At 41.9% G+C, this 19,017-nt stretch overlaps 1 protein-coding gene across 2 annotated transcripts in view; it reads left to right on the top strand.

Annotated features, from left to right (window-relative positions):
* Positions 1–1,336: 1,336 nt before the first annotated feature.
* Positions 1,337–19,017, top strand: part of galnt13 (polypeptide N-acetylgalactosaminyltransferase 13) — a 777,028-nt gene continuing 759,347 nt past the window's right edge. Inside the window, exons 1-2 of one of the 2 annotated variants that reach the window (XM_072475314.1) lie at positions 1,337–1,765; positions 11,355–11,638. In XM_072475314.1, the coding sequence (XP_072331415.1) occupies positions 11,497–11,638 (142 nt within the window). In that variant the 5' untranslated portion in view covers positions 1,337–1,765; positions 11,355–11,496. The remainder of the gene's footprint in view (positions 1,766–11,354; positions 11,639–19,017) is intronic. The other variant, XM_072475323.1, reaches the window with a different exon arrangement.

The raw sequence follows: 19,017 nt of genomic DNA, 5'->3' as shown, positions 1-19,017 counted from the left end.
CTTTGCGTGTTACATCTTCAAGGAATACTAATGATGATAATGATAATTGTTTATTGTCACAAGTAGGCTTCAAATGAAGTTACTGTGAAAAGCCCCTAGTCGCAACATTCCGGCACCTGTTTGGGGAGGCTGGCACGGGAATTGAACCGGGCTGCTGGTCTGCTTTCAAAGCCAGCGATGTAGCCCTGTGCTAAACAGCCCCTAGTCAAAATTAGTCAAATTTGGCATAGACAATTTCAAAGATTCAAAAAGGTGAAGGAATTTCACCTCATCACTGACCTAAATTATTAATTCCTTATTCTAAGTCTGTGTCTACATGTTCTAGATTCCCAAGCTAGAGGAAATAACCTTTCCACACTATTAAGCACATTCAGTACCTTGCACATTTCAATGAGATCGCAATGAATGTTAGAATCATCGAATCATAGAATTTACAATGCAGAAGGCTATTCAGCCCATTGAGTTTGAACCTGCCCTTGGAAAGAGCACCCTACTTAAGCCCATGCCTCCACCCTATCCCTCTAACCCAGTAACCCCATCTAACCTTTTTGGACACTAAGGGCAATTTAGCATGGCCAATCCACTAACCTGCACATCTTTGGACTTTGGGAGGAAACCGGAGAACCCAGAGGAAATCCACGCAGACGCGGGGAGAATGTGTAGACTCCACACAGTGAGCGACCCAAGCCGGGAGTTGAACCTGGGACCCTGGAGCTGTGAAGCAACTGTGCTAACCACTGTGCTACCATGTTGCCCAGTGTCGGCGTGTTGGACCAATTTATTTAGCCTCTCATCATAGGATAACCTTCTTATCCCAGGAACAAACTCAGTGAAACTCCACTCCACCATCTCCAATGCAAGTATAATTTCCTTAAATATAGAAGTCCTGGATCCATAGAAAAGTTACGGTGCAGAAAGAATCTAAAATTCTATAAGTGCTCAGGTGGCTCAGTGTCGGAATTTATTTGTCTGATAGTGTTTCTGCTAAGTAGCAGTTACTACTTTAAAGTCGCTTTGCAGATACATGATGTCTTGCGAGCAACAAAGTTCCAAGCAGAATCCAGCACCAGAACTGGGGACAGCTCCTTGCGCCGCTCACCTTGCGACCGCGCGCCCACCTCCAGCTGCAGTCCCGAGCCCCGCCCCCTTCTCCCTTCAGGATCGGGGCAAGCGCGCGCGGACTGTGAGCTCCAGTGCGCAGGCCCAGCGGCAGCCTCGAGGGGGGCTGGGGCAGAGATCGGGGAAGATTGACGGCTCCTCCGACCAATGAAAGGAGGGAAGAGGCTGGGTGTTTGGTGCGGAAGGCGGGACTTCCTCCGGCTCTGCGGTGATTGACAGCTGCACTCCGGTTGTGCTCGAGCCTGCGGAGTGAAGTGGGGCGGCCCTCCTTCTCCGCCTCCTGCCGTGCGCGACTGGCACCTGGGCTGCCAGCAGTGATCGGCGGCGCTGACAATCAAATGCACGGCCTTGTGAGCAGGTCAAAGTAAATCTCTGGACACTGAAGGGATGGCGGAACCGCAGACTTGGGCTCTTGGTAGCGGTGCCACGGCATCGCACTTGCAGGTTAAAAGCAGCAGCAGCAGCAACAGCGTCTCTCTGCTCCCGTAATTACTCTTGCACTTTAGCAAATCTTCGCAGCATTTTCTTTTCCAAGAGCCGCGTTCCTAAGTGTTTGCGACAATTGACTGGTGTCTGCTTGGTCTGCAAGAATGCAACAAGTTGATTGCAGCAGGGGCTACCCTGTCTATCTTTCAGACGTCAGAAGGTAAGCAAAGCCGGCTCGTTCACTTTGGGGAGACATATATTTTGCTAAATATGTTCCATGGGAGGCGTCGATGTACTTTCAAGAGGGCACAAAACGTACACTTGTAACGGGGGGGGGGGGGGGGGGGGCGGGGGCGCTCCCAAAAGAATGACAATTGGAGACTGTAAACGCAGTTACACAGACAAAGCGTGTCTGGAGTTCAAGGTGGGCTGCAGCGATTCTAGTTTGAATTCAAATACTCTAAATTGCCCATCAGTTCGTTTCTGCATATCACTTTTCCACAGTCCAGCCTGAAAACGATGCGCTGATTTGTTTTATCCACTTTTAAATGAGGCCGGAAATTAATTGGAAACTTTTGTTTTTGCCAGCAATAATCGGAGGTCGAACAGCTGACTTGTAAATTTAAAATTGATGGTCACGGAGCGTGCTGTGTCCGTTTTACAAACCGCGCGACTTGTCGGAACTCTTCGAGCTAGTTTGAGAATCCGCTCATCCGAGAAGGAAACCGTGGGAAATGCGTGTTTATTAATTCCGTGGCGATGGATACAGTAGCAAGTGCTTTGGTGGTCTGCGTATGTCCTTATTCGTGGATTTGGCAAAAGGCGCTCAGCCTGTAGCCTTTGATTGGAGGCGTAGTGACAGCACTGTTTCCTGCAGCAGAATTACACATTTCTATTTGTGTTGCTTTCCACAATTAAGTTATAGAACTATTAGGACGCATTGACAAGTTGGCATGGTAAAATTTTAGTCTCCCACAGCGCATACCATTTTTACCGAATACAGTATTTTCAGTACACAGTCATGGCTTCCTTAATTAGGTTATTTTAATTTTGTACATGCATAGACATTCCAGACGGTGTGCGAATGACACCAAGGAAGAAATAGCGAGGCATCTGGATGGAAATTGTCCCATTGGGCAGACGCAGCATGGGTTCACAAAGGGCAGGTCTTGCCTAACTAATTTAGTGGAATTCTTTGAGGACATTACCAGTGAGGTAGATAACGGGTATCCAATGGATGTGGTTTATCTGGATTTCCAGAAAGCCTTTGACAAGGTGCCACACAAAAGGTTGCTGCATAAGATAAAGATGCATGGCATTAAGGGGAAAGGAGTAGCATGGATAGAGGATTGGTTAATTAATAGAAAGCAAAGAGTAGGGATTAATGGGTGTTTCTCTGGTTGGCAATCAGTAGCTAGTGGTGTCCCTCAGGGATAAGTGTTGGGCCCATAATTGTTCACAATTTACATAGATGATTTGGAGTTGGGGACCAAGGGCAATGTGACCAAGTTTGCAGACGACACGAAGGTGAGTGGTAAAGCAAAAAGTGCAGAGGATACTGGAAGTCTGCAGAGGGATTTGGATAGGCTAAGTGAATGGGCTAGGGTCTGGCAGATGGAATACAATGTTGACAAATGTGAGGTTATCCATTTTGGTAGGAATAACAGCAAAAGGGATTATTATTTAAATGATAAAATATCAAAACATGCTGCTGTGCAGAGAGACCTGGGTGTGCTAGTGCATGAGTCACAAAAAGTTGGTTTACAGGTGCTTAAGAAGGCAAATGGAATGTTGTCCTTCATTGCTAGAGGGATGGAGTTTAAGACTAGGGAGTTATGCTGCAATTGTATAAGGTGTTAGTGAGGCCACACCTGGAGTATTGTGTTCAGTTTTGGTCTCCTTACTTGAGAAAGGATGTACTGGCACTGGAGGGTGTGCAGAGGAGATTCACTAGGTTAATCCCAGATCTGAAGGGGTTGGATTACGAGGAGAGGTTGAGTAGATTGGGACTCTACTCATTGGAATTTAGAAGGATGAGGGGGGATCTTACAGAAACATATTAAATTATGAAGGGAATAGATAGGATAGATGCAGGCAGGTTGTTTCCACTAGCGGGTGAAAGCAGAATTAGGGGGCATAGCCTCAAAATAAGGGGAAACAATAATTTAAATTATTGTTGCTTTTTCTGTAGCAGGTGACCTGCTGGCGTGGTTGTAGTGTACAATTAAGAACTCTTTACAGGAAGTAGTCTGGAGTATGGCGGGTGACATGAGGCTCCCCACGGCGAGGCGCTGGATCAAACTGTAGGAAGGAATACTTCAGTGTGTCATCTAGCTCCATTATAGCAGCTTGGTTACCACAGCGATAACACTAATTTGGAGCACTGAATATCGTTACCACATTTCGATCATGTCTCCAGTTGTACCCCTCCATTACAAGCTGATGAGCTCGAGACACCAGAGTGATTCAATTTACATGGTTATATGTTTCAGAAATTTAGATTTAGGACTGAGTTTAGGAGGAACTTCTTCACCCAAAGGGTTGTGAATCTATGGAATTCCTTGCCCAGTGAAGCAGTAGAGGCTCCTTCATTAAATGTTTTTAAGATAAAAATAGATAGTTTTTTGAAGAATAAAGGGATTAAGGGTTATGGTGTTCGGGCCTGAAAGTGGAGCTGAGTCCACAGAAGATCAGCCATGATCTCATTGAATGGTGGAGCAGGCTTGAGGGGCCAGATGGCCTACTCCTGCTCCTAGTTCTTATGTTCTTATATAACACAAACACTCACATTTCTGAAAGAGGCTCGATCTAGAGGAAACTACTTTCCCTTGTCAAGAAGCCAAGATACATAATATTAACACTGCAAGTTAGTATGCACCCCGACATGGAATAAGTACAGATATTAGTTGCAGATCAATCACTTTAATGCATAACCTTTTGAGGTTTATTATGTATGTTCAAGAGAGTAGTCTGATGTAAAACTAAGAAAAGCCATTCTGTTGCAACCCCTGGACTCTGATAAATTTGGTAACCATGAGACAGTTTTATGGTAGAATAGAATGTAAAAATTGCTGAAAAAGAGATATGTTGCTGAATCTTTACATCTTGCACTCAGCAGGATAAACACAAGAATGCCAAATTTCAAATGATCACAACTATTTATACCACAGGAAAAAAGATTGCTGATTGGTTGGCAGGTTGCCATGGAGAAAGCAACGGGAACTATAGGTTCCCCAAACTCTTGGGTAATTCAAAAAGACGAGAAGGCTTGAACATATTCCCTTTGTTTGGAGGGAACGGGTCTGTGGATATGAATGTGTGTTGCTTCGTGCAAGTGTAATTAAGCCATACTACGAGCATGCCTCATTATGTTAAATTGGCTTTTAGTGTAGCTATTAGCAAAGTTGGGATTGTTCAGCAAGTGCTGCACAATTGTGGAATCACATCTAACAGTAGACTTTTTGTTTTGAGTATTGCAAGCACGAGCCTTCCATGTTGTGTATGGTCTGTTTCTGCCTATTACAAAAAAAACCAAAAACGAACATGTTGTTTGATTCCATCAGCAAGTCATTGGGATGTGTGGCTGACATATCTGGTATCGCACAAGCACTGAAATTCATACACAACATTGTTGTGATTGTTTGAAATTTGGCATTCTTGCGTTTGATCTGTTGAGAGCAAGATGAAAAAGTTTGGCAACGTGTCTTTCTTTTCCGTAATAGGAGAGTTGTAAAGCATGGCACAGGATTTGCATAGAATAACATTCCTTTCTATTTTTCTTCCTCAATAATTAGATTTAACTCATATCTCAACATAACTTGGATGACACGCTGGCATGTTGTTTGGGCTGAATTTTACAAGATGGGTTATATCACTAATGTCAGGGTAAAACGTGGGTCCCCAGGCCACATTTGCCAGCAGCATGACTGGCTCGGTCTTCTGACCAAAGGCAACCTCCTAATTGGCTACCTGTTGACCTGCCCTCCAGTTGTTGGTGGCAGGTGAGCTGTTGATGCTGCTGGCCCAATTCACAGTACTAGCATTCTGGAATATCTGCAACACCAAGGGGGGAGATTGTGGCTCCTGAGATGTGCAGGAGATTGTGGCAGCTCAGCAGGTAAATTTAAAAATAAGTTAAAATATTTCACAGGGCAGAGTCCTCAGGGACAAGCATGCTGCCTTCCCTTCCACTTTGTTCTGTTAAACCATACATGGCAGTGTGGGAGTGGGGTACTGACACCAACAAAAAATGCCCCCTAATTGGGCCATTTTATAGATCAAGGAGGTGAACAACTTTTCCGTACCTGTTCCCATTGTTGACAAAATGTCCCGATTGTAGATCTGGATCGGGGAGCCGATCGACCCTGGCTCGCTGATATTTTCCACTTCCCATCCTACCTCTGAAGGCTAGGTAAAATCCGGGCTTTTGTGTCTGTGACTAGTAAGTGCAGAAAAGTCGCTCAGAAGTGACTTCCTTATTTAGCAAAAAAGGGAGGATGACAACAGAAGATTGAAGCTTAGCTGTTGATAATTGTTTTGTCTCCATGTGTAGAATGCTACTTGAAATCAAATTCATTCATCTGTGTTGGTGTTTCCAATTTCACTCAAACTCCTTTTGGAGAAATATGATAAAATTCATTGTGGACTATAAATAGCTGTATCTTGTAAAATAAATGTCAGTGTTAATTTAGTGGAAACATCGATGTTGCCCTGAGTCACATTACAGTGGTGGACCATCCAGTGACCTTGAAAAGTGTTATGGATATAACTCACTTCAAATACAATTTCTAGACATTGTTTGTTGATCTACAATGACTTTCCTATTCCTTTCTACTCTAGTATCTGGGTGCACAATTGAGTTTGCTGTCTGTCATTTTTGACATCAGCACATTCATCACTAAAATCAAATTACTCAAAATAGTTAAAATTGGACTGGCATTCTTTTCTTTCAGTCACTGAATCTAGACTATAAATGAGGTGTATCAAAATTTGCACAATTGACACTAACCTAATTAAACTTGCTGACAAAATTGATTTTAGTTTCATTACTGTGCTCTACTAGTTTAGACGTGTAAATTTGCTCTTACTATTGCTGTCTTGAATACAAATGTGCTCTCTCACTCTCTTTAAGACAACTGGTCCTCTCTGCAAACCCATGGGCCAACTCCCAATTACTTTTTTCCCTATAAGTCAATTTCCTTGTTTTTTGCCTGTTGCCCACTCTTGATTCCATCTGCCCCATTTCCTATTGCTTTTACCCTTCTTGCTTGTAAATAGCAGGGTTGGGAGGTGCTGTCAGAATTTGGAAGGCTGCACACTCTACCCTGCAGGTAGAACCACTATAAAGTGGAGCTACATCAGTGTTGGGGGAGAATAGTGATTTCAGTGGCAGGGCTGTGTCCAAGCAAACATCTTGCCTGGAAAATACAGAGCTTGACTGGTGTTGCATCTGCACCTGAGACTGGAGAACAGCAAAACAATAACATACATTTAGATAGCACCTTTATGTGATAAAACATTCCAAGGTGCTTCACAGAAGTATTAGAAAATTATACACCAAGCCACATAAGTAGATATTTGGTGACAAAAAGCTTGGTAAAAGAGGTAGGTTTTAAGAAATTGCCAGAGGAAGAAAATGAGGTAGAGAAGCAGAGGATGTAAAAATAAATCAAGGAGGTGTAGGGAGGGAATTCCAGAGCTTGGGGCCTAGACAAGTGAAGGCACAATCACTGACGGTGGAGAGTTAAAGTGGGGCAGTGCAAAAGACCAGAATTCGAGAAATTCAGATATTTGTGAGGATTGTGGGGTTGGAGGAGATGCTAGAGATAAAGAGGTTCTTAGGCTATGGAGGGATTTGAAAACAAGGTTGAGAATTTAAAAATCAAGACCTTGATTGACCAAGAGTGAAAGTAGGTCATCGAGCACAATGGTGAAAGAAGAATGGGATGCGCTGCAAGTTGAAACATAGGCAGCAAAGTTTTGGATGGTCTCAATTTTATGCAGGGTTGAATGTGGGAGGGCAGCTGGGTGAGCATCCCATCACATTCCTGACTTGAGCAATGTAAATAGTGGAGAGGTTCTGAAGGGGCAAGGAGTTAGCTCTTATAGTAACACTACTGTTATAGCTGCTCCATTTAAGCATCTGATCAGTAGTGACATTCAAGATGGTGATGCTGATGACTCTTCCTTCTAAGTGCCATCTCCACAGTCCTCATGAATCCCACATTCCCCTTTGATAATGTTGCTAGACCATGTCGCTAAATCCCAGAAGATTTATCACAATGTTGCCAGCATCTGCATCTTAGTTTCACTAAATCCCAGAACTATTCTTCAGAGCTACCAAAGAATCAGACCATCCTCAGTACATCTGAATTACACCAGCAGTACCTGGTACCGAAATACCAAGCTATGGATTTCATTGCTGAATTTTACATCTGAAAATTACATCAGTCCAGGGCTGTTGTAATGCTGTGCCCCTTTGGGTTTTGATTATGAACCTTTTCAGGAAGGATTTCTAATGCTATATAATTCCATTGATGGTTGTGTAGGTGTGATATTTAGTACAGGTGGTGTTTGTTTTGCTGCAGTTGCATAAAAGAGCATACCTAAAGCTAACTGCTGCTAAATACACACCTACTTCAAATAATCCTCTCGGAGAGACAAATGTGAAGCGGTGAAAGAGCACCAGACAGTGAAGAAACCAGAAAATAATATCTATGTTTGTCACCTGGTCCTGTCACTAAAAGACATTGACTGTCTTGGCCATGCACGCAATACCCATGACAAGTGATTCAGGGAACTGAGGAAAGGGGACACCACATTAAAACCTCATGGTTTTTGTCATTTACCAGTGCTGGTGTAGGCCAGTATTGGGCAAATTGATGTACTCCCTTAGCGCTGAGTATTTGATGGGAGGCCTTCCACTGCATTTTCAGCCCCATATCCAGAAAGTATCAAGACCTCCAACTGGCATAGAACCATAAGACATAGGAGCAGAATTAGGCCACTTGGCCCATTGAGTCTGCTCCGCCATTCAATCATGGCTGATATTTTCTCATCCCCATTCTCTTGCCTTCTCCCCATAACCCCTGATCCCCTTATTAATTAAGAACGTATTTATCTCTGTCTTAAAGACACTCAGTGATTTGGCCTCCACAGCCTTCTGTGGCAAAGAGTTCCACAGATTCACCACCCTCTGGCTGAAGAAATTCCTTCTCAACTCTGTTTTAAAGGATCGTCCCATTAGTCTGAGATTCTGTCCTCTGGTTCTAGTTTTTCCTACAAGTGGAAACATCCACTCCACGTCCACTCTACCCAGGCCTCACAGTATCCTGTAAGTTTCAATAAAATCTCCCCTCATCCTTCTAAACGCCAATGAGTACAGACCCAGAGTCCGCAACCGTTCCTCATATGACAAGTTCTTCATTCTAGGAATTATCCTTGTGATTCTCCTCTGGGCGCTTTCCAAGGCCAGCACATCCTTCCTTAGATACAGGACCCAAAATTGCTCACAATACTCCAAATGGCGTCTGACCAGACCCTTATATAGCCTCAGAAGTACATCCCTGGTGTATTGTGGCCCTCTTGACATGAATACTAACATTCCATTTGCCTTCCTAACTGCTGTCTGTACCTGTAAGTTAACCTTAAGAGAAACATGAACAAGGACTCCCAAGTCCCTTTGTGCTTCTGATTTCCTAAGCATTTCCCCATTTAGAAAATAGTCTATGCCTCCATTCCTCCTTCCAAAGTGCATAACCTCACAGTTTGCCACATTGTATTCCATCTGCCACTTCACTGCCCACTCTCCTAGCCTGTCCAAAGCCTGCAGCCTGCCTGCTTTCTCAATACTACCTGACTCTCTACAGATCTTTGTATCATCTGCAAACTTAGCAACAGTGCCTTCAGTTCCTTCTTCCAGATCATTAATGTATAATGTGAAAAGTTGTGGTCCCAGCACAGACACCTGTCTTGCATGCAATCTTGCTACATTTTGTTGGCCTTTAAACCGATGAAATATAACAATTAAATATGTAATATATGTCACATATTCATTTACTGGGGCTGTTTAGTACAGGGATAAATTGCTGGCTTTGAAAGCAGACCAAGGCAGTCCAGTAGCACGGTTCGATTCCCGTAACAGCCTCCCCGAACAGGTGCCGGAATGTGGTGACTAGGGGCTTTTCACAGTAACTTCATTTGAAGCCTACTTGTGACAATAAGTGATTTTCATTTCATTTCATTTCAAAATTGTTACATGTGTTTCATTGGAAGCAGTGTGGATTTCTGAGCAATTGCTATAAAGGTTTCAATATGAGAATGTCCACGCTTACCTCTTCATATTTTTTCTTAACTTCTGTTAATTTGATGTAATTGTCTTCGTCAGATCAATGACCTGTACTTTCTTTTTATAACACTAGATGGTGCTATGATTTAAAAAAAAAATAAACAGCAACAATAATAATAACTTGTATTTACATAGCACATTTAGCTAAGTAAAACTCTACAAGGCACTTCACAGGTGACAAAAACTGACACTGAACCACATAATGAGACATTAGGACAGGTAAAAAAAAAAGGTCAAAAATAAATTACTGTGGATCTTGGACATCTGAAATTAAAATAGAAAATATTCAGACACAGCAGCTGAGGGTGTATCTGGCGAGTGAAACAGAGTTAATGTTTCAAGTTGATGAATTTTCACCAGAATGCTTATCGAGGTATGTTTTAAGGAGCCTGTTATAGGTGGACAGAGAGAGAGAGAGGCAGAAGCATTCGGGAAAGAATTCCAGACCTCAGAACCTAGACAGCTGAAGACATGGCTGCCAACATTGGGAAAACTTTGATGCACAAGAGGCCAGGATGTGTGTGTGCGGGGGGAGGGGGGGGGGGGGTGGAGAGGGGGGAGAACGGGGGACCATGTTCTTAGATGGTCATTAGGTTGGAGGAGATTTAAAGAGATATGGAGGGATTAGAGTGCAAGTGTGTGAATTCTAAAAGTGAGGTGTTGCTGGACTAGGAGCCAATGTAAGTCAATGACTACAGGGTGAGGTGAATGGGATCTGGTGCAAGTTAAGATGTAGGGGACAGAATTTTGAATGCACTCACCTTGATACAGAATGAAAGATAGATAGACGGACAAGAGAGAGCATTGGAATAGTTGAGCATGGAGGTAATGAAAGCACTGATGAGAGTTTTAGTAGGAATTAACTGAAGCATGGGAAGAAATGTACAATATCACAGAGATAGAAGCAGGATTTTTGCTGATGAAGAGGACAAGGCCAGAAAGTTGAGCCCCAGGCCAAATAGAAAATTAATTTACCATTTAGTCGGCAAAAGTTCTGGAGATTTGTTATTTTTCAGAGTTAATTGGTGCCTTTTCACTTGCTAGTTGATCAGTTAATTTTTATTGTTTTAGGTTTCTTCCCCCATCTTGATATGGTATCTGAAAGTTGTTAAGAGTTTTTGTGCTGTATAATATCATAGAAATTCTGAACTTCTTGTATCTCTTTTCTGCTGAGGTAGAAGTCTCAGCAGGCATGGTCAGTTTTGTTTCTTTGCCCCAGCGTTCAGCTTATTGCCTCAGGGAACACAACAGAGGCAGGCAAAACCTATTAGAAGTGAAATTTTCACCTTGAACATTAGTTCTACTACTTGGGGTAGTATTGTGTTCTCAATTACTGGCGCTTCATAAATCCAAAGTTTTGAAGAAAGGAATGAAATTTAAGTGCATCTTGAAGGTATGCTAATAAAGCATTATATTTTCTATTAGTAGTATATGACACTAAGTGTTTGTATTTTCTTTCCAGTTTCATCATGATTTAGTTCATTCATTCAACAAACTGGATTTCTGGCGTTGCCTCCCTTTTTCGCACCGTGATCTCTTTCTCCAAGGAAGCAAAGCCACACACATTTCTTGCTTACCATTGTAGTTTACAAGGAAAACCAATCATGAGGAGATTGACTTGGTGCAAGGTAGTCTTGGCTACATCTTTGGTCTGGGTTCTGCTGGATGTCTTCTTATTACTGTCCTTCAGTGAATGCAACAAATGTGATGACAAAAAAGACCGATCCCTGTTACCAGCCTTGAGGGGTAAGTGCTTAATTGCCAGATTTGCCGCTGTGTAAAATCACTGAATTTAGAAAATTGAAAATATATTACAAGGTAAAGAATTCATGAGCAAAAATGGAATTTGCCTTCGCCTCTACCAGTGTAAATTATGATGAACTCAAAATTTCACTTGCAGTAAATTTTGAACTTGCTCCATATGTGAACATATGTCTTCCCCGATGAGATTACTTTGATCAAAACAAAGGTTAGTTGTGCAACATTATTATGCTTTACACTCACTATTTTGGTCTTGTGCACATGATGCTGACTACAGGGAGCATAAATTTAAATTTGAGATATTTTCAAAATCTTCATGATGACAGATTTTGGATTTGTTTAAGCATTTTACACGGTATTTAACCATGTCGACAAACTGCAATGATGTGATGGAACTGTTTCTCCCGTTATATAAATGTTACAGCTGTATACCTAAGGAAACTCATCACAAGAGTTTTCATTGCATTGGATTGTGCATCTGCTGTGAATGTATCTTGCTGTCCAACATAGCGTTTAAGCAGAGTTTTCAGAAAAATCTGATCGAGAAACTCAGACCTCATATTAAGGATATTTGAGGGGTGGAAATTTTGGGGGCAGATTGATAAAACACTGGCCTGATCAGGTGAGGTTAATTTCCCTTTCTCCTGCTTTAACATTGTATTCAAAGGTTGGGGCTGAGGAATTGAGAGACTGACAAATTTCTGGAGAGTACCACCTGATTTTTTTGAAGCCTCATCTCGTGTGTTTAATAAGGGGAAGTACTTATGCACATTGTAACTACCTCTATATGTTTTGGTAAAACATTTATATTTTTAAATAAGAGGAGTATGGGCTACAAACTAATTTAGTAAATTTAAGCTTTAATTTAGGTGTTACAGATCTGGTTGGCAATACGTTTAGCTGATTGCAGCAACTTACTGTACCACAGATTGAAACAAAAACAACACATGCAGATTTTCTGCTGCACATAGTGAAACATTTTAGATCAAAAGGTTACAATTTTCCCCTGTTTCAGTGAACACATAATTAAACTATATATGTTAAAACATTGTACTGGAGCTTGAATTTGAACAATACGGTATATAATACCCTAGTGTGAGTGGAATCAGTGTGTTTAGTTAAAAGCAGTAATGCTGTGACAACTAATCCACTTCTTTGCTCTTTTGACTCTTTGTTACCCTCTCTTCCAACAGTCAATTGCTGCTTTCAAGCTAAATGTGTTGTGTAGATAAAATGAGAAATGCATAAAATGTCACTGTAAGGAGCAACACAGGTGGAGAAGGTAGTCAAGAAGGCATACGGCATGCTTACCTTCATTGGCTGGGGCATTGAGTATAAAAATTGGCACGTCATGTTGCAGCTGTATAGAACCTTAGTTAGGCCACACTTGGAGTATAGTGCTCAATTCTGGTCGCCACAATACCAGAAGGATGTGGAGGCTTCAGAGAGGGTGCAGAAATGCCTGACATGGAGGGCATTAGCTATGAGGGGAGGTTGAATAAACTCTGTTTGTTCTCACTGGAACGACGGAGGTTGAGGGGTGACCTGAACGAGGTCTACAAAATTATGAGGGGCATAGACAGAGTGGATAGTCAGAGACTTTTTCCCAGGGTAGAGGGGTCAATTACTAGGGGGCATAGGTTTAAGGTACGAAGGACAAGGTTTAGAGGAGATGTACTAGGCAAGTTTTTTTACACAGAGGGCAGTGGGTGCCTGGAACTCGCTGCCAAAGGAGGTGGTGGAAGCAGGGACGATAGTGAAGTTGAAGGGGCATCTTGACAAATACATGAATAGGATGGGAATAGAGGGATACGGACCCCGGAAGTGTAGAAGATTTTAGTTTAGATGGGCAGCATGGTCGGCACATGCTTGGAGGGCCGAAGGGCCTGTTCCTGTGCTTTACTTTTCTTTGTTCTTTGTCAGTTGTTCTCTTTAAATAATTTCTTGGTTCTGATATCAAAAATATCTTTGTTTTGAGTTTGAGATCCTCTGGCATCTATCTGCCCTGGCTTCCAATATTGTTACACTTTTGTAACATTTTTCTAGGTATTTCAGTAACTTATTCTTTACACAAACTTACTCAAACCGTGCTTATTGCATGTACAAAAATAAATGTTTTCTTCATGAACTTTTAAACATTCTGTTCATACCTAGGTGTTATGTGAAATGTAAAATTTAATCTACATTATTTACATAAATAGAGAAAATAGCCAAAAGTAAGTAATGTAATTCCATTATGTGTGCTACAATCATGGGGAGGTGATGATGTAATGGTATTGTCACTCACTGGACTAATAAACCAGAGACTTAGGGTAATGATCTGGGGACTCCGTTTGAATCCCACCATGATAAATGGTGAAATTTGAATTTAATGAAAGAAAATCTGGAATTAAAACCATTGTCGATTGTCATAAAAACCCATCTGGTTCACTCAGGAAGGAAATCTGCCACCCTTATCTACATGTCTACATGTGACTCCAGAGCTTTAGTGCCCTCTGTTCAAGCGATGGGCAATAAATGCTGGCCCAGCCAGCAACAATAAAAAAAAATCTGTGCTTCCCTCTGGAGTTGGGGATTTGAAAACCTGATTTTGCTCATTATGTGAGTATGATGTCTAAAATACATTAATTGCACCTCAAAAAGAAATGAATTATTAAATATCTATCATAAAAACACTGCATCTTCACATTCCAAGTAGACATTCTTTGTCATTTAATATTTCTAGATGTTCAACTTATGTTTCAAAGGACTGTGTGCAAAATATTCGGATTTGAAGGTTATTTAAGTCTAGGAATTTCAAGTGTGTTTGGATTGTATCAAATATAGCAGTTTGTTAGCACTGCTGCCTCAAAGTGCTTGCAGGGTAGGTGGATTGGCCACACTAAATTGTCCCTTAATTGGAAAAAATAATTGGGTACAATCAATTTATTTTAAAAAATAGCAGTTTCTTACAATTTGCAGTATTTCTACATGTGATTGATCTCATTTAACTTTGGAAGGCACAATGCCTACAGGCACAGGACAAAGATAATTATCACAATATGAACTTTGACATTAAAAGGTGTGTTCTTGTTTATTTTGTATTGGAAAAAAATCAATTTCACATCCTAAAATTTTATTTTTAAAATTGATATATTGCAGGCCTTAAACGTATTCCGAATTTATGGTACAACGTAATATGTTAAGAATCTGCTTCAGCAAAATTTTGCTGTTCAGGAATATTGCAAACACATTTGCTGCTAAAATGGTTTATTGTATTAAGTGAAGTTGACTCTTGAAGTAGATCTTTCCTGTGAAAGAGCGCAGAATTTGAAATTGGTCAGAATTGCTTGTTAAATTCTTGGCTTTATATTCCTCCATTTTCCATACCCTGCCGCCACAAAGAAGATCCTCAAATACAAATATTACTTATAGCATTTTAGCATTAACAACTTGTTATAACCTGCCTGCTTACCATTGGCTGGGGACTAAAGGCAATCCCACAATCCTTTGGGAGTATGAGCTTCCCCAGTGAGGGTGGCGGAGAAATCATTCCCTGCATAAATAAAGCTGGCCAATTTGGAACCGGCTAGAGGAGAGTGAGCAGCAAGGGAGTTGCTGCTGTTGTATATATATGTTATTGTAAATAAATGTTCTTTCTTTCTATCCTTCAACTCGTGATGGATTCTTCGTGGCCCTCACAAAACAACTGTTTGTTCATTATCAAACACATATAGTTGACCAGATTTCAAAAATGAAAGTTGCATTGCACATTATTTTCTTAAATTTTGTGACAATTCAGCATTGTTTAAGCTTTGTGTTACAAAATTTTGCAAACTGATGTGTAACATTTTATCAGTTAGGACAACTCCGAATTGGGCCTTGTAATATAGAAGATATTATGCTACTTGATAGTTTATAATGTTAACGTGACATGTTAAATATGTAATTGGAACAAGAAAGTTGAATATTGTCTGAGTGTGTTTTCTATGTTTATCTAATCTTAAGCAAGTGTGGCTGTGCAGGTTAGGCAGGTTAGTCATGAAAATAAAATGGTGGAAATATAAGAATAAAGATTTTGCATTTCTATGGGCCTTTCATGATCTCCGGATGATCCAAAATGGTCACATTCAAGGAAAAACGTTTATTTCTTGAAGAAATAGTCACTGTTGTAATGCAGGCAAACACAGTGTCATTATTCCGTTTCCAGTTGAGTTGGTTGAGTGATACTAAGTATTGACCAGAGCACTAAGGTGTCTGTCCTGTTCATTTTTGAATAGTGCCATGGAATCTTTGACATCCACTTGAACAGCTATATGGAATATTGGTTTGGCTTCACATTCCAAGAACGCGGCACCCTCAGTAATGCGCTGAAATGTCAGCATAGATTATTTGTTTGTAGAGTGGAAGGCTGTTTTATTTGGATTGGAGCAATCCATAGGATTCCCCATGGGTAGTAGGACCAGTGCTTTTCGTGATGATGGAATGCTCTCACCTTGTCTGGATGAGTGCAGCTATAACAATATTCAAGGATAGAGCAGCCCGCCTGAATGGCACCCCATCCACAAACATTCACTCCCTCCACCACCGATGCACAGTGACAGCAATGTGTACCAGCTACATGGCTCCTTCGTCAGCACCTTCCAAACCCACGACCACTACCATTTAGAAGGACAAGGGTAGCAGACACATTGGAACACTGCCACCTGGAAGTTCCCCTCCCAGCCCGTCACAATCCTGACTTGGAAATATATCATTGTTCCTTCACTGACACAGGGTCAAAATCCTGGAACTCTCTCCCTAACAGCACTTTGACAGCAGCGTGTCAAGAAGGCAGCTCACCACCACCTTCTCAGCGGCAGTTTGGGATGGGGAATAAATGGGCCGAGCCAGCGATACCCAGTTCCCTTGAACAAATAAAAAATCTATATATTAATGACTTAAACGTGGGTACAGAGAACACAATTTCAAAACTTGCAGATGACATGAAACTTGGAAGTACTATTAACTGGCTGGTGAAAATAGTGGACATGTGGCAGATGACATTTAAGACAGTCGTGTGAAGTAATACATTTTTGGCAGGAAGAATGAGTGGAGGAAGTGTAAAATATCGGGCACAATTCTAAATTGGTGCAGGAACAGAGAGACCTGACAATATATGCTGATGGTAGCAGGGGAGTTTAAAAAGGAATACAGGATTCAGGCATTTATAAACGGCATCATAGCGTTCAAAAACAAGGAAATTATGATGAAACTTTCTAAAACTTTGGTTTGGCCTCAACTAAAATATAAGGCTGCACTAATCAGTTGGGAAATTCTGAAACTTGGCAGAGCCGTCTACATATCAGTGGCAGGAGTTTTGTTCTGGGGAGGTGGAGCGGGTTTAACCTGCGCTCTCCAACCCTGGAAGCAAGTTAGATGCAGCATGGAGGCAGGTGAGTGCCTCGGCAGCCCTCCTTGATTGACTGAGACTTTGTCCCAGTTGGCTTAAAAGCTGTAAGACTCTCTGCCTTTCCCTGGCACTTACAGCCTAATGAAGTGTCAATCAGTCATGACCATTATGGTATCAATAACAGAAGCTTTAATTCACTTTATACCTCTTAATCTTGTCCAAATAAACATGCATATATTGAAAAAATTGGAAACAAAAGAAAAACATATTGCAACCACATTAAAAATGCCATGCAACCAAAGATAACACTCCGCTCCCGCTCGTGTAAACAGAGCCCCACTGACCTAATCCACTGGGATAAATGCGTGCCCAGCCATCTTTAAAAAAAAAAAATCATTTACGGGATCTGGGCTTTGCTGGCTAGGCCAGCATTTATTGCCCATTCCTAGTTGCCCTTCAAAAGGCGAGCTGCCTATAATTCTGTTAGGGAGGAAATTCCAGGATTTTTGACCCAGTGACAGTGAAGGAATGTCAATATATTTCCAAGTTAGGATGGTGGCTGACTTGGCATGGAACATAGGAACATAGAAAATAAGAGCAGGAAGAGGCCATTTGGTCCTTTGAGTCTTCTCCGCCATTCATTATGATCATAGCTGATCATCCAACTCATTAGCCTCATCCCGTCTTCCCCCTCCCATAACCTTTGAACCCCTTCACTCCAAGAAGAATATCTAACTCCCTCCTGAAGGCATAGTGTTTTGACCTCACCAGCTTCCTGTGGTAATGAATTCCACAGGTTCACTACTCTGGGTGAAGACATTTCTCCTCATCTCAGTCCTAAAACGTTTGCCCGGTATCCTTGGCCTATGACTCTGATTCTGGACACTCCAACCAGCGGGAATATCCTCCCTCATCTAACCTGCCTAGACCTGTTAGAATTTTACAGGTTTCAATGAGATCCCCCCTCATTCTAATGAACTCCAGCGAATGTAATCCAAACCGACTCAATTTCTCCTCATATGTCAGTCCCGCCTTCCTAGGAAAGATAAACGTTCACTGTACTCCCTCTATAGCAAGAAGATCCATCCTCAGATAAGGAGACCAACACTGCACACACTATTCCAGGTGTGGTCTCACCAAGGCCCTGGACAATTGCAGCAAGATATCCCTGCTCCTGTACTCTAATCCTCTTGCTATGAAGGCCAACATACCATTTACCTTTTTTATCACCTGCTGCACCTGCATGCTTACCTTTGGTGTCTGGTTTAGAGGTCATCCACGTCTCATTGCCCATTCACCACTTTCAATCTATAGCCATTTAGATAATAATCTGCCTTCTAGGTTTTGCGACTAAAATGGATAACCTCCCATTTATCCACATTATATTGCGTCTGCCTGGGCGGCACGGTGGCGCTGTCGTTAGCACTGCTGTCTCAAGGTGCCGAGGATCCCAATTCAATCCCGGCCCGGGATCATTGTCCGTGTGGAGTTTGCACATTCTCCCTGTGTCTGCATGGGTCTCACCCCCACAACCCAAAGAAGTGCAAGGTAGGTAGATTGTCCATGCTAAATTGCCCCTTAATTGGAAAAAAAATAACAAAATTACACTGCATCTGCCATGCATTATCCCACTCCACTCACTCAGCTTGTCCAAATCACACTGAAGCATCTCTGCATCCTCATAGCTTGCCCCCACCCATCCCATCTAGCTTTGTTTTATCTGCATATTTGGAGATATTACATTTCGTCATAGGTGTTTACAGCATGGAAACAGGTCCATCAGCCCAGCTTGTCCATGCCGCCCAGTTTCTATCACTAAGCTAGTCCCACTTGCCTGCATTTGGCCCATATCTCTCTATACCCACCCTGCCAATGTAATTGTCTAACTGCTTTTTAAAGGACAAAATTGTACCCGCCTCTACCATTACCTCTGGCAGCCCGTTCCAGATGCTCATCACCCTCTGTGTGAAGAAATTTCCCCATTGGTCTCTTT

This window comes from Scyliorhinus torazame, chromosome 2 (assembly GCF_047496885.1).
Source record: "Scyliorhinus torazame isolate Kashiwa2021f chromosome 2, sScyTor2.1, whole genome shotgun sequence".
NCBI classification, from domain to species: Eukaryota; Metazoa; Chordata; class Chondrichthyes; order Carcharhiniformes; family Scyliorhinidae; genus Scyliorhinus; species Scyliorhinus torazame.
The sequence above is the reverse complement of the archived record's forward strand: the minus strand, read 5'-3'. Positions and strand labels throughout refer to the sequence as shown.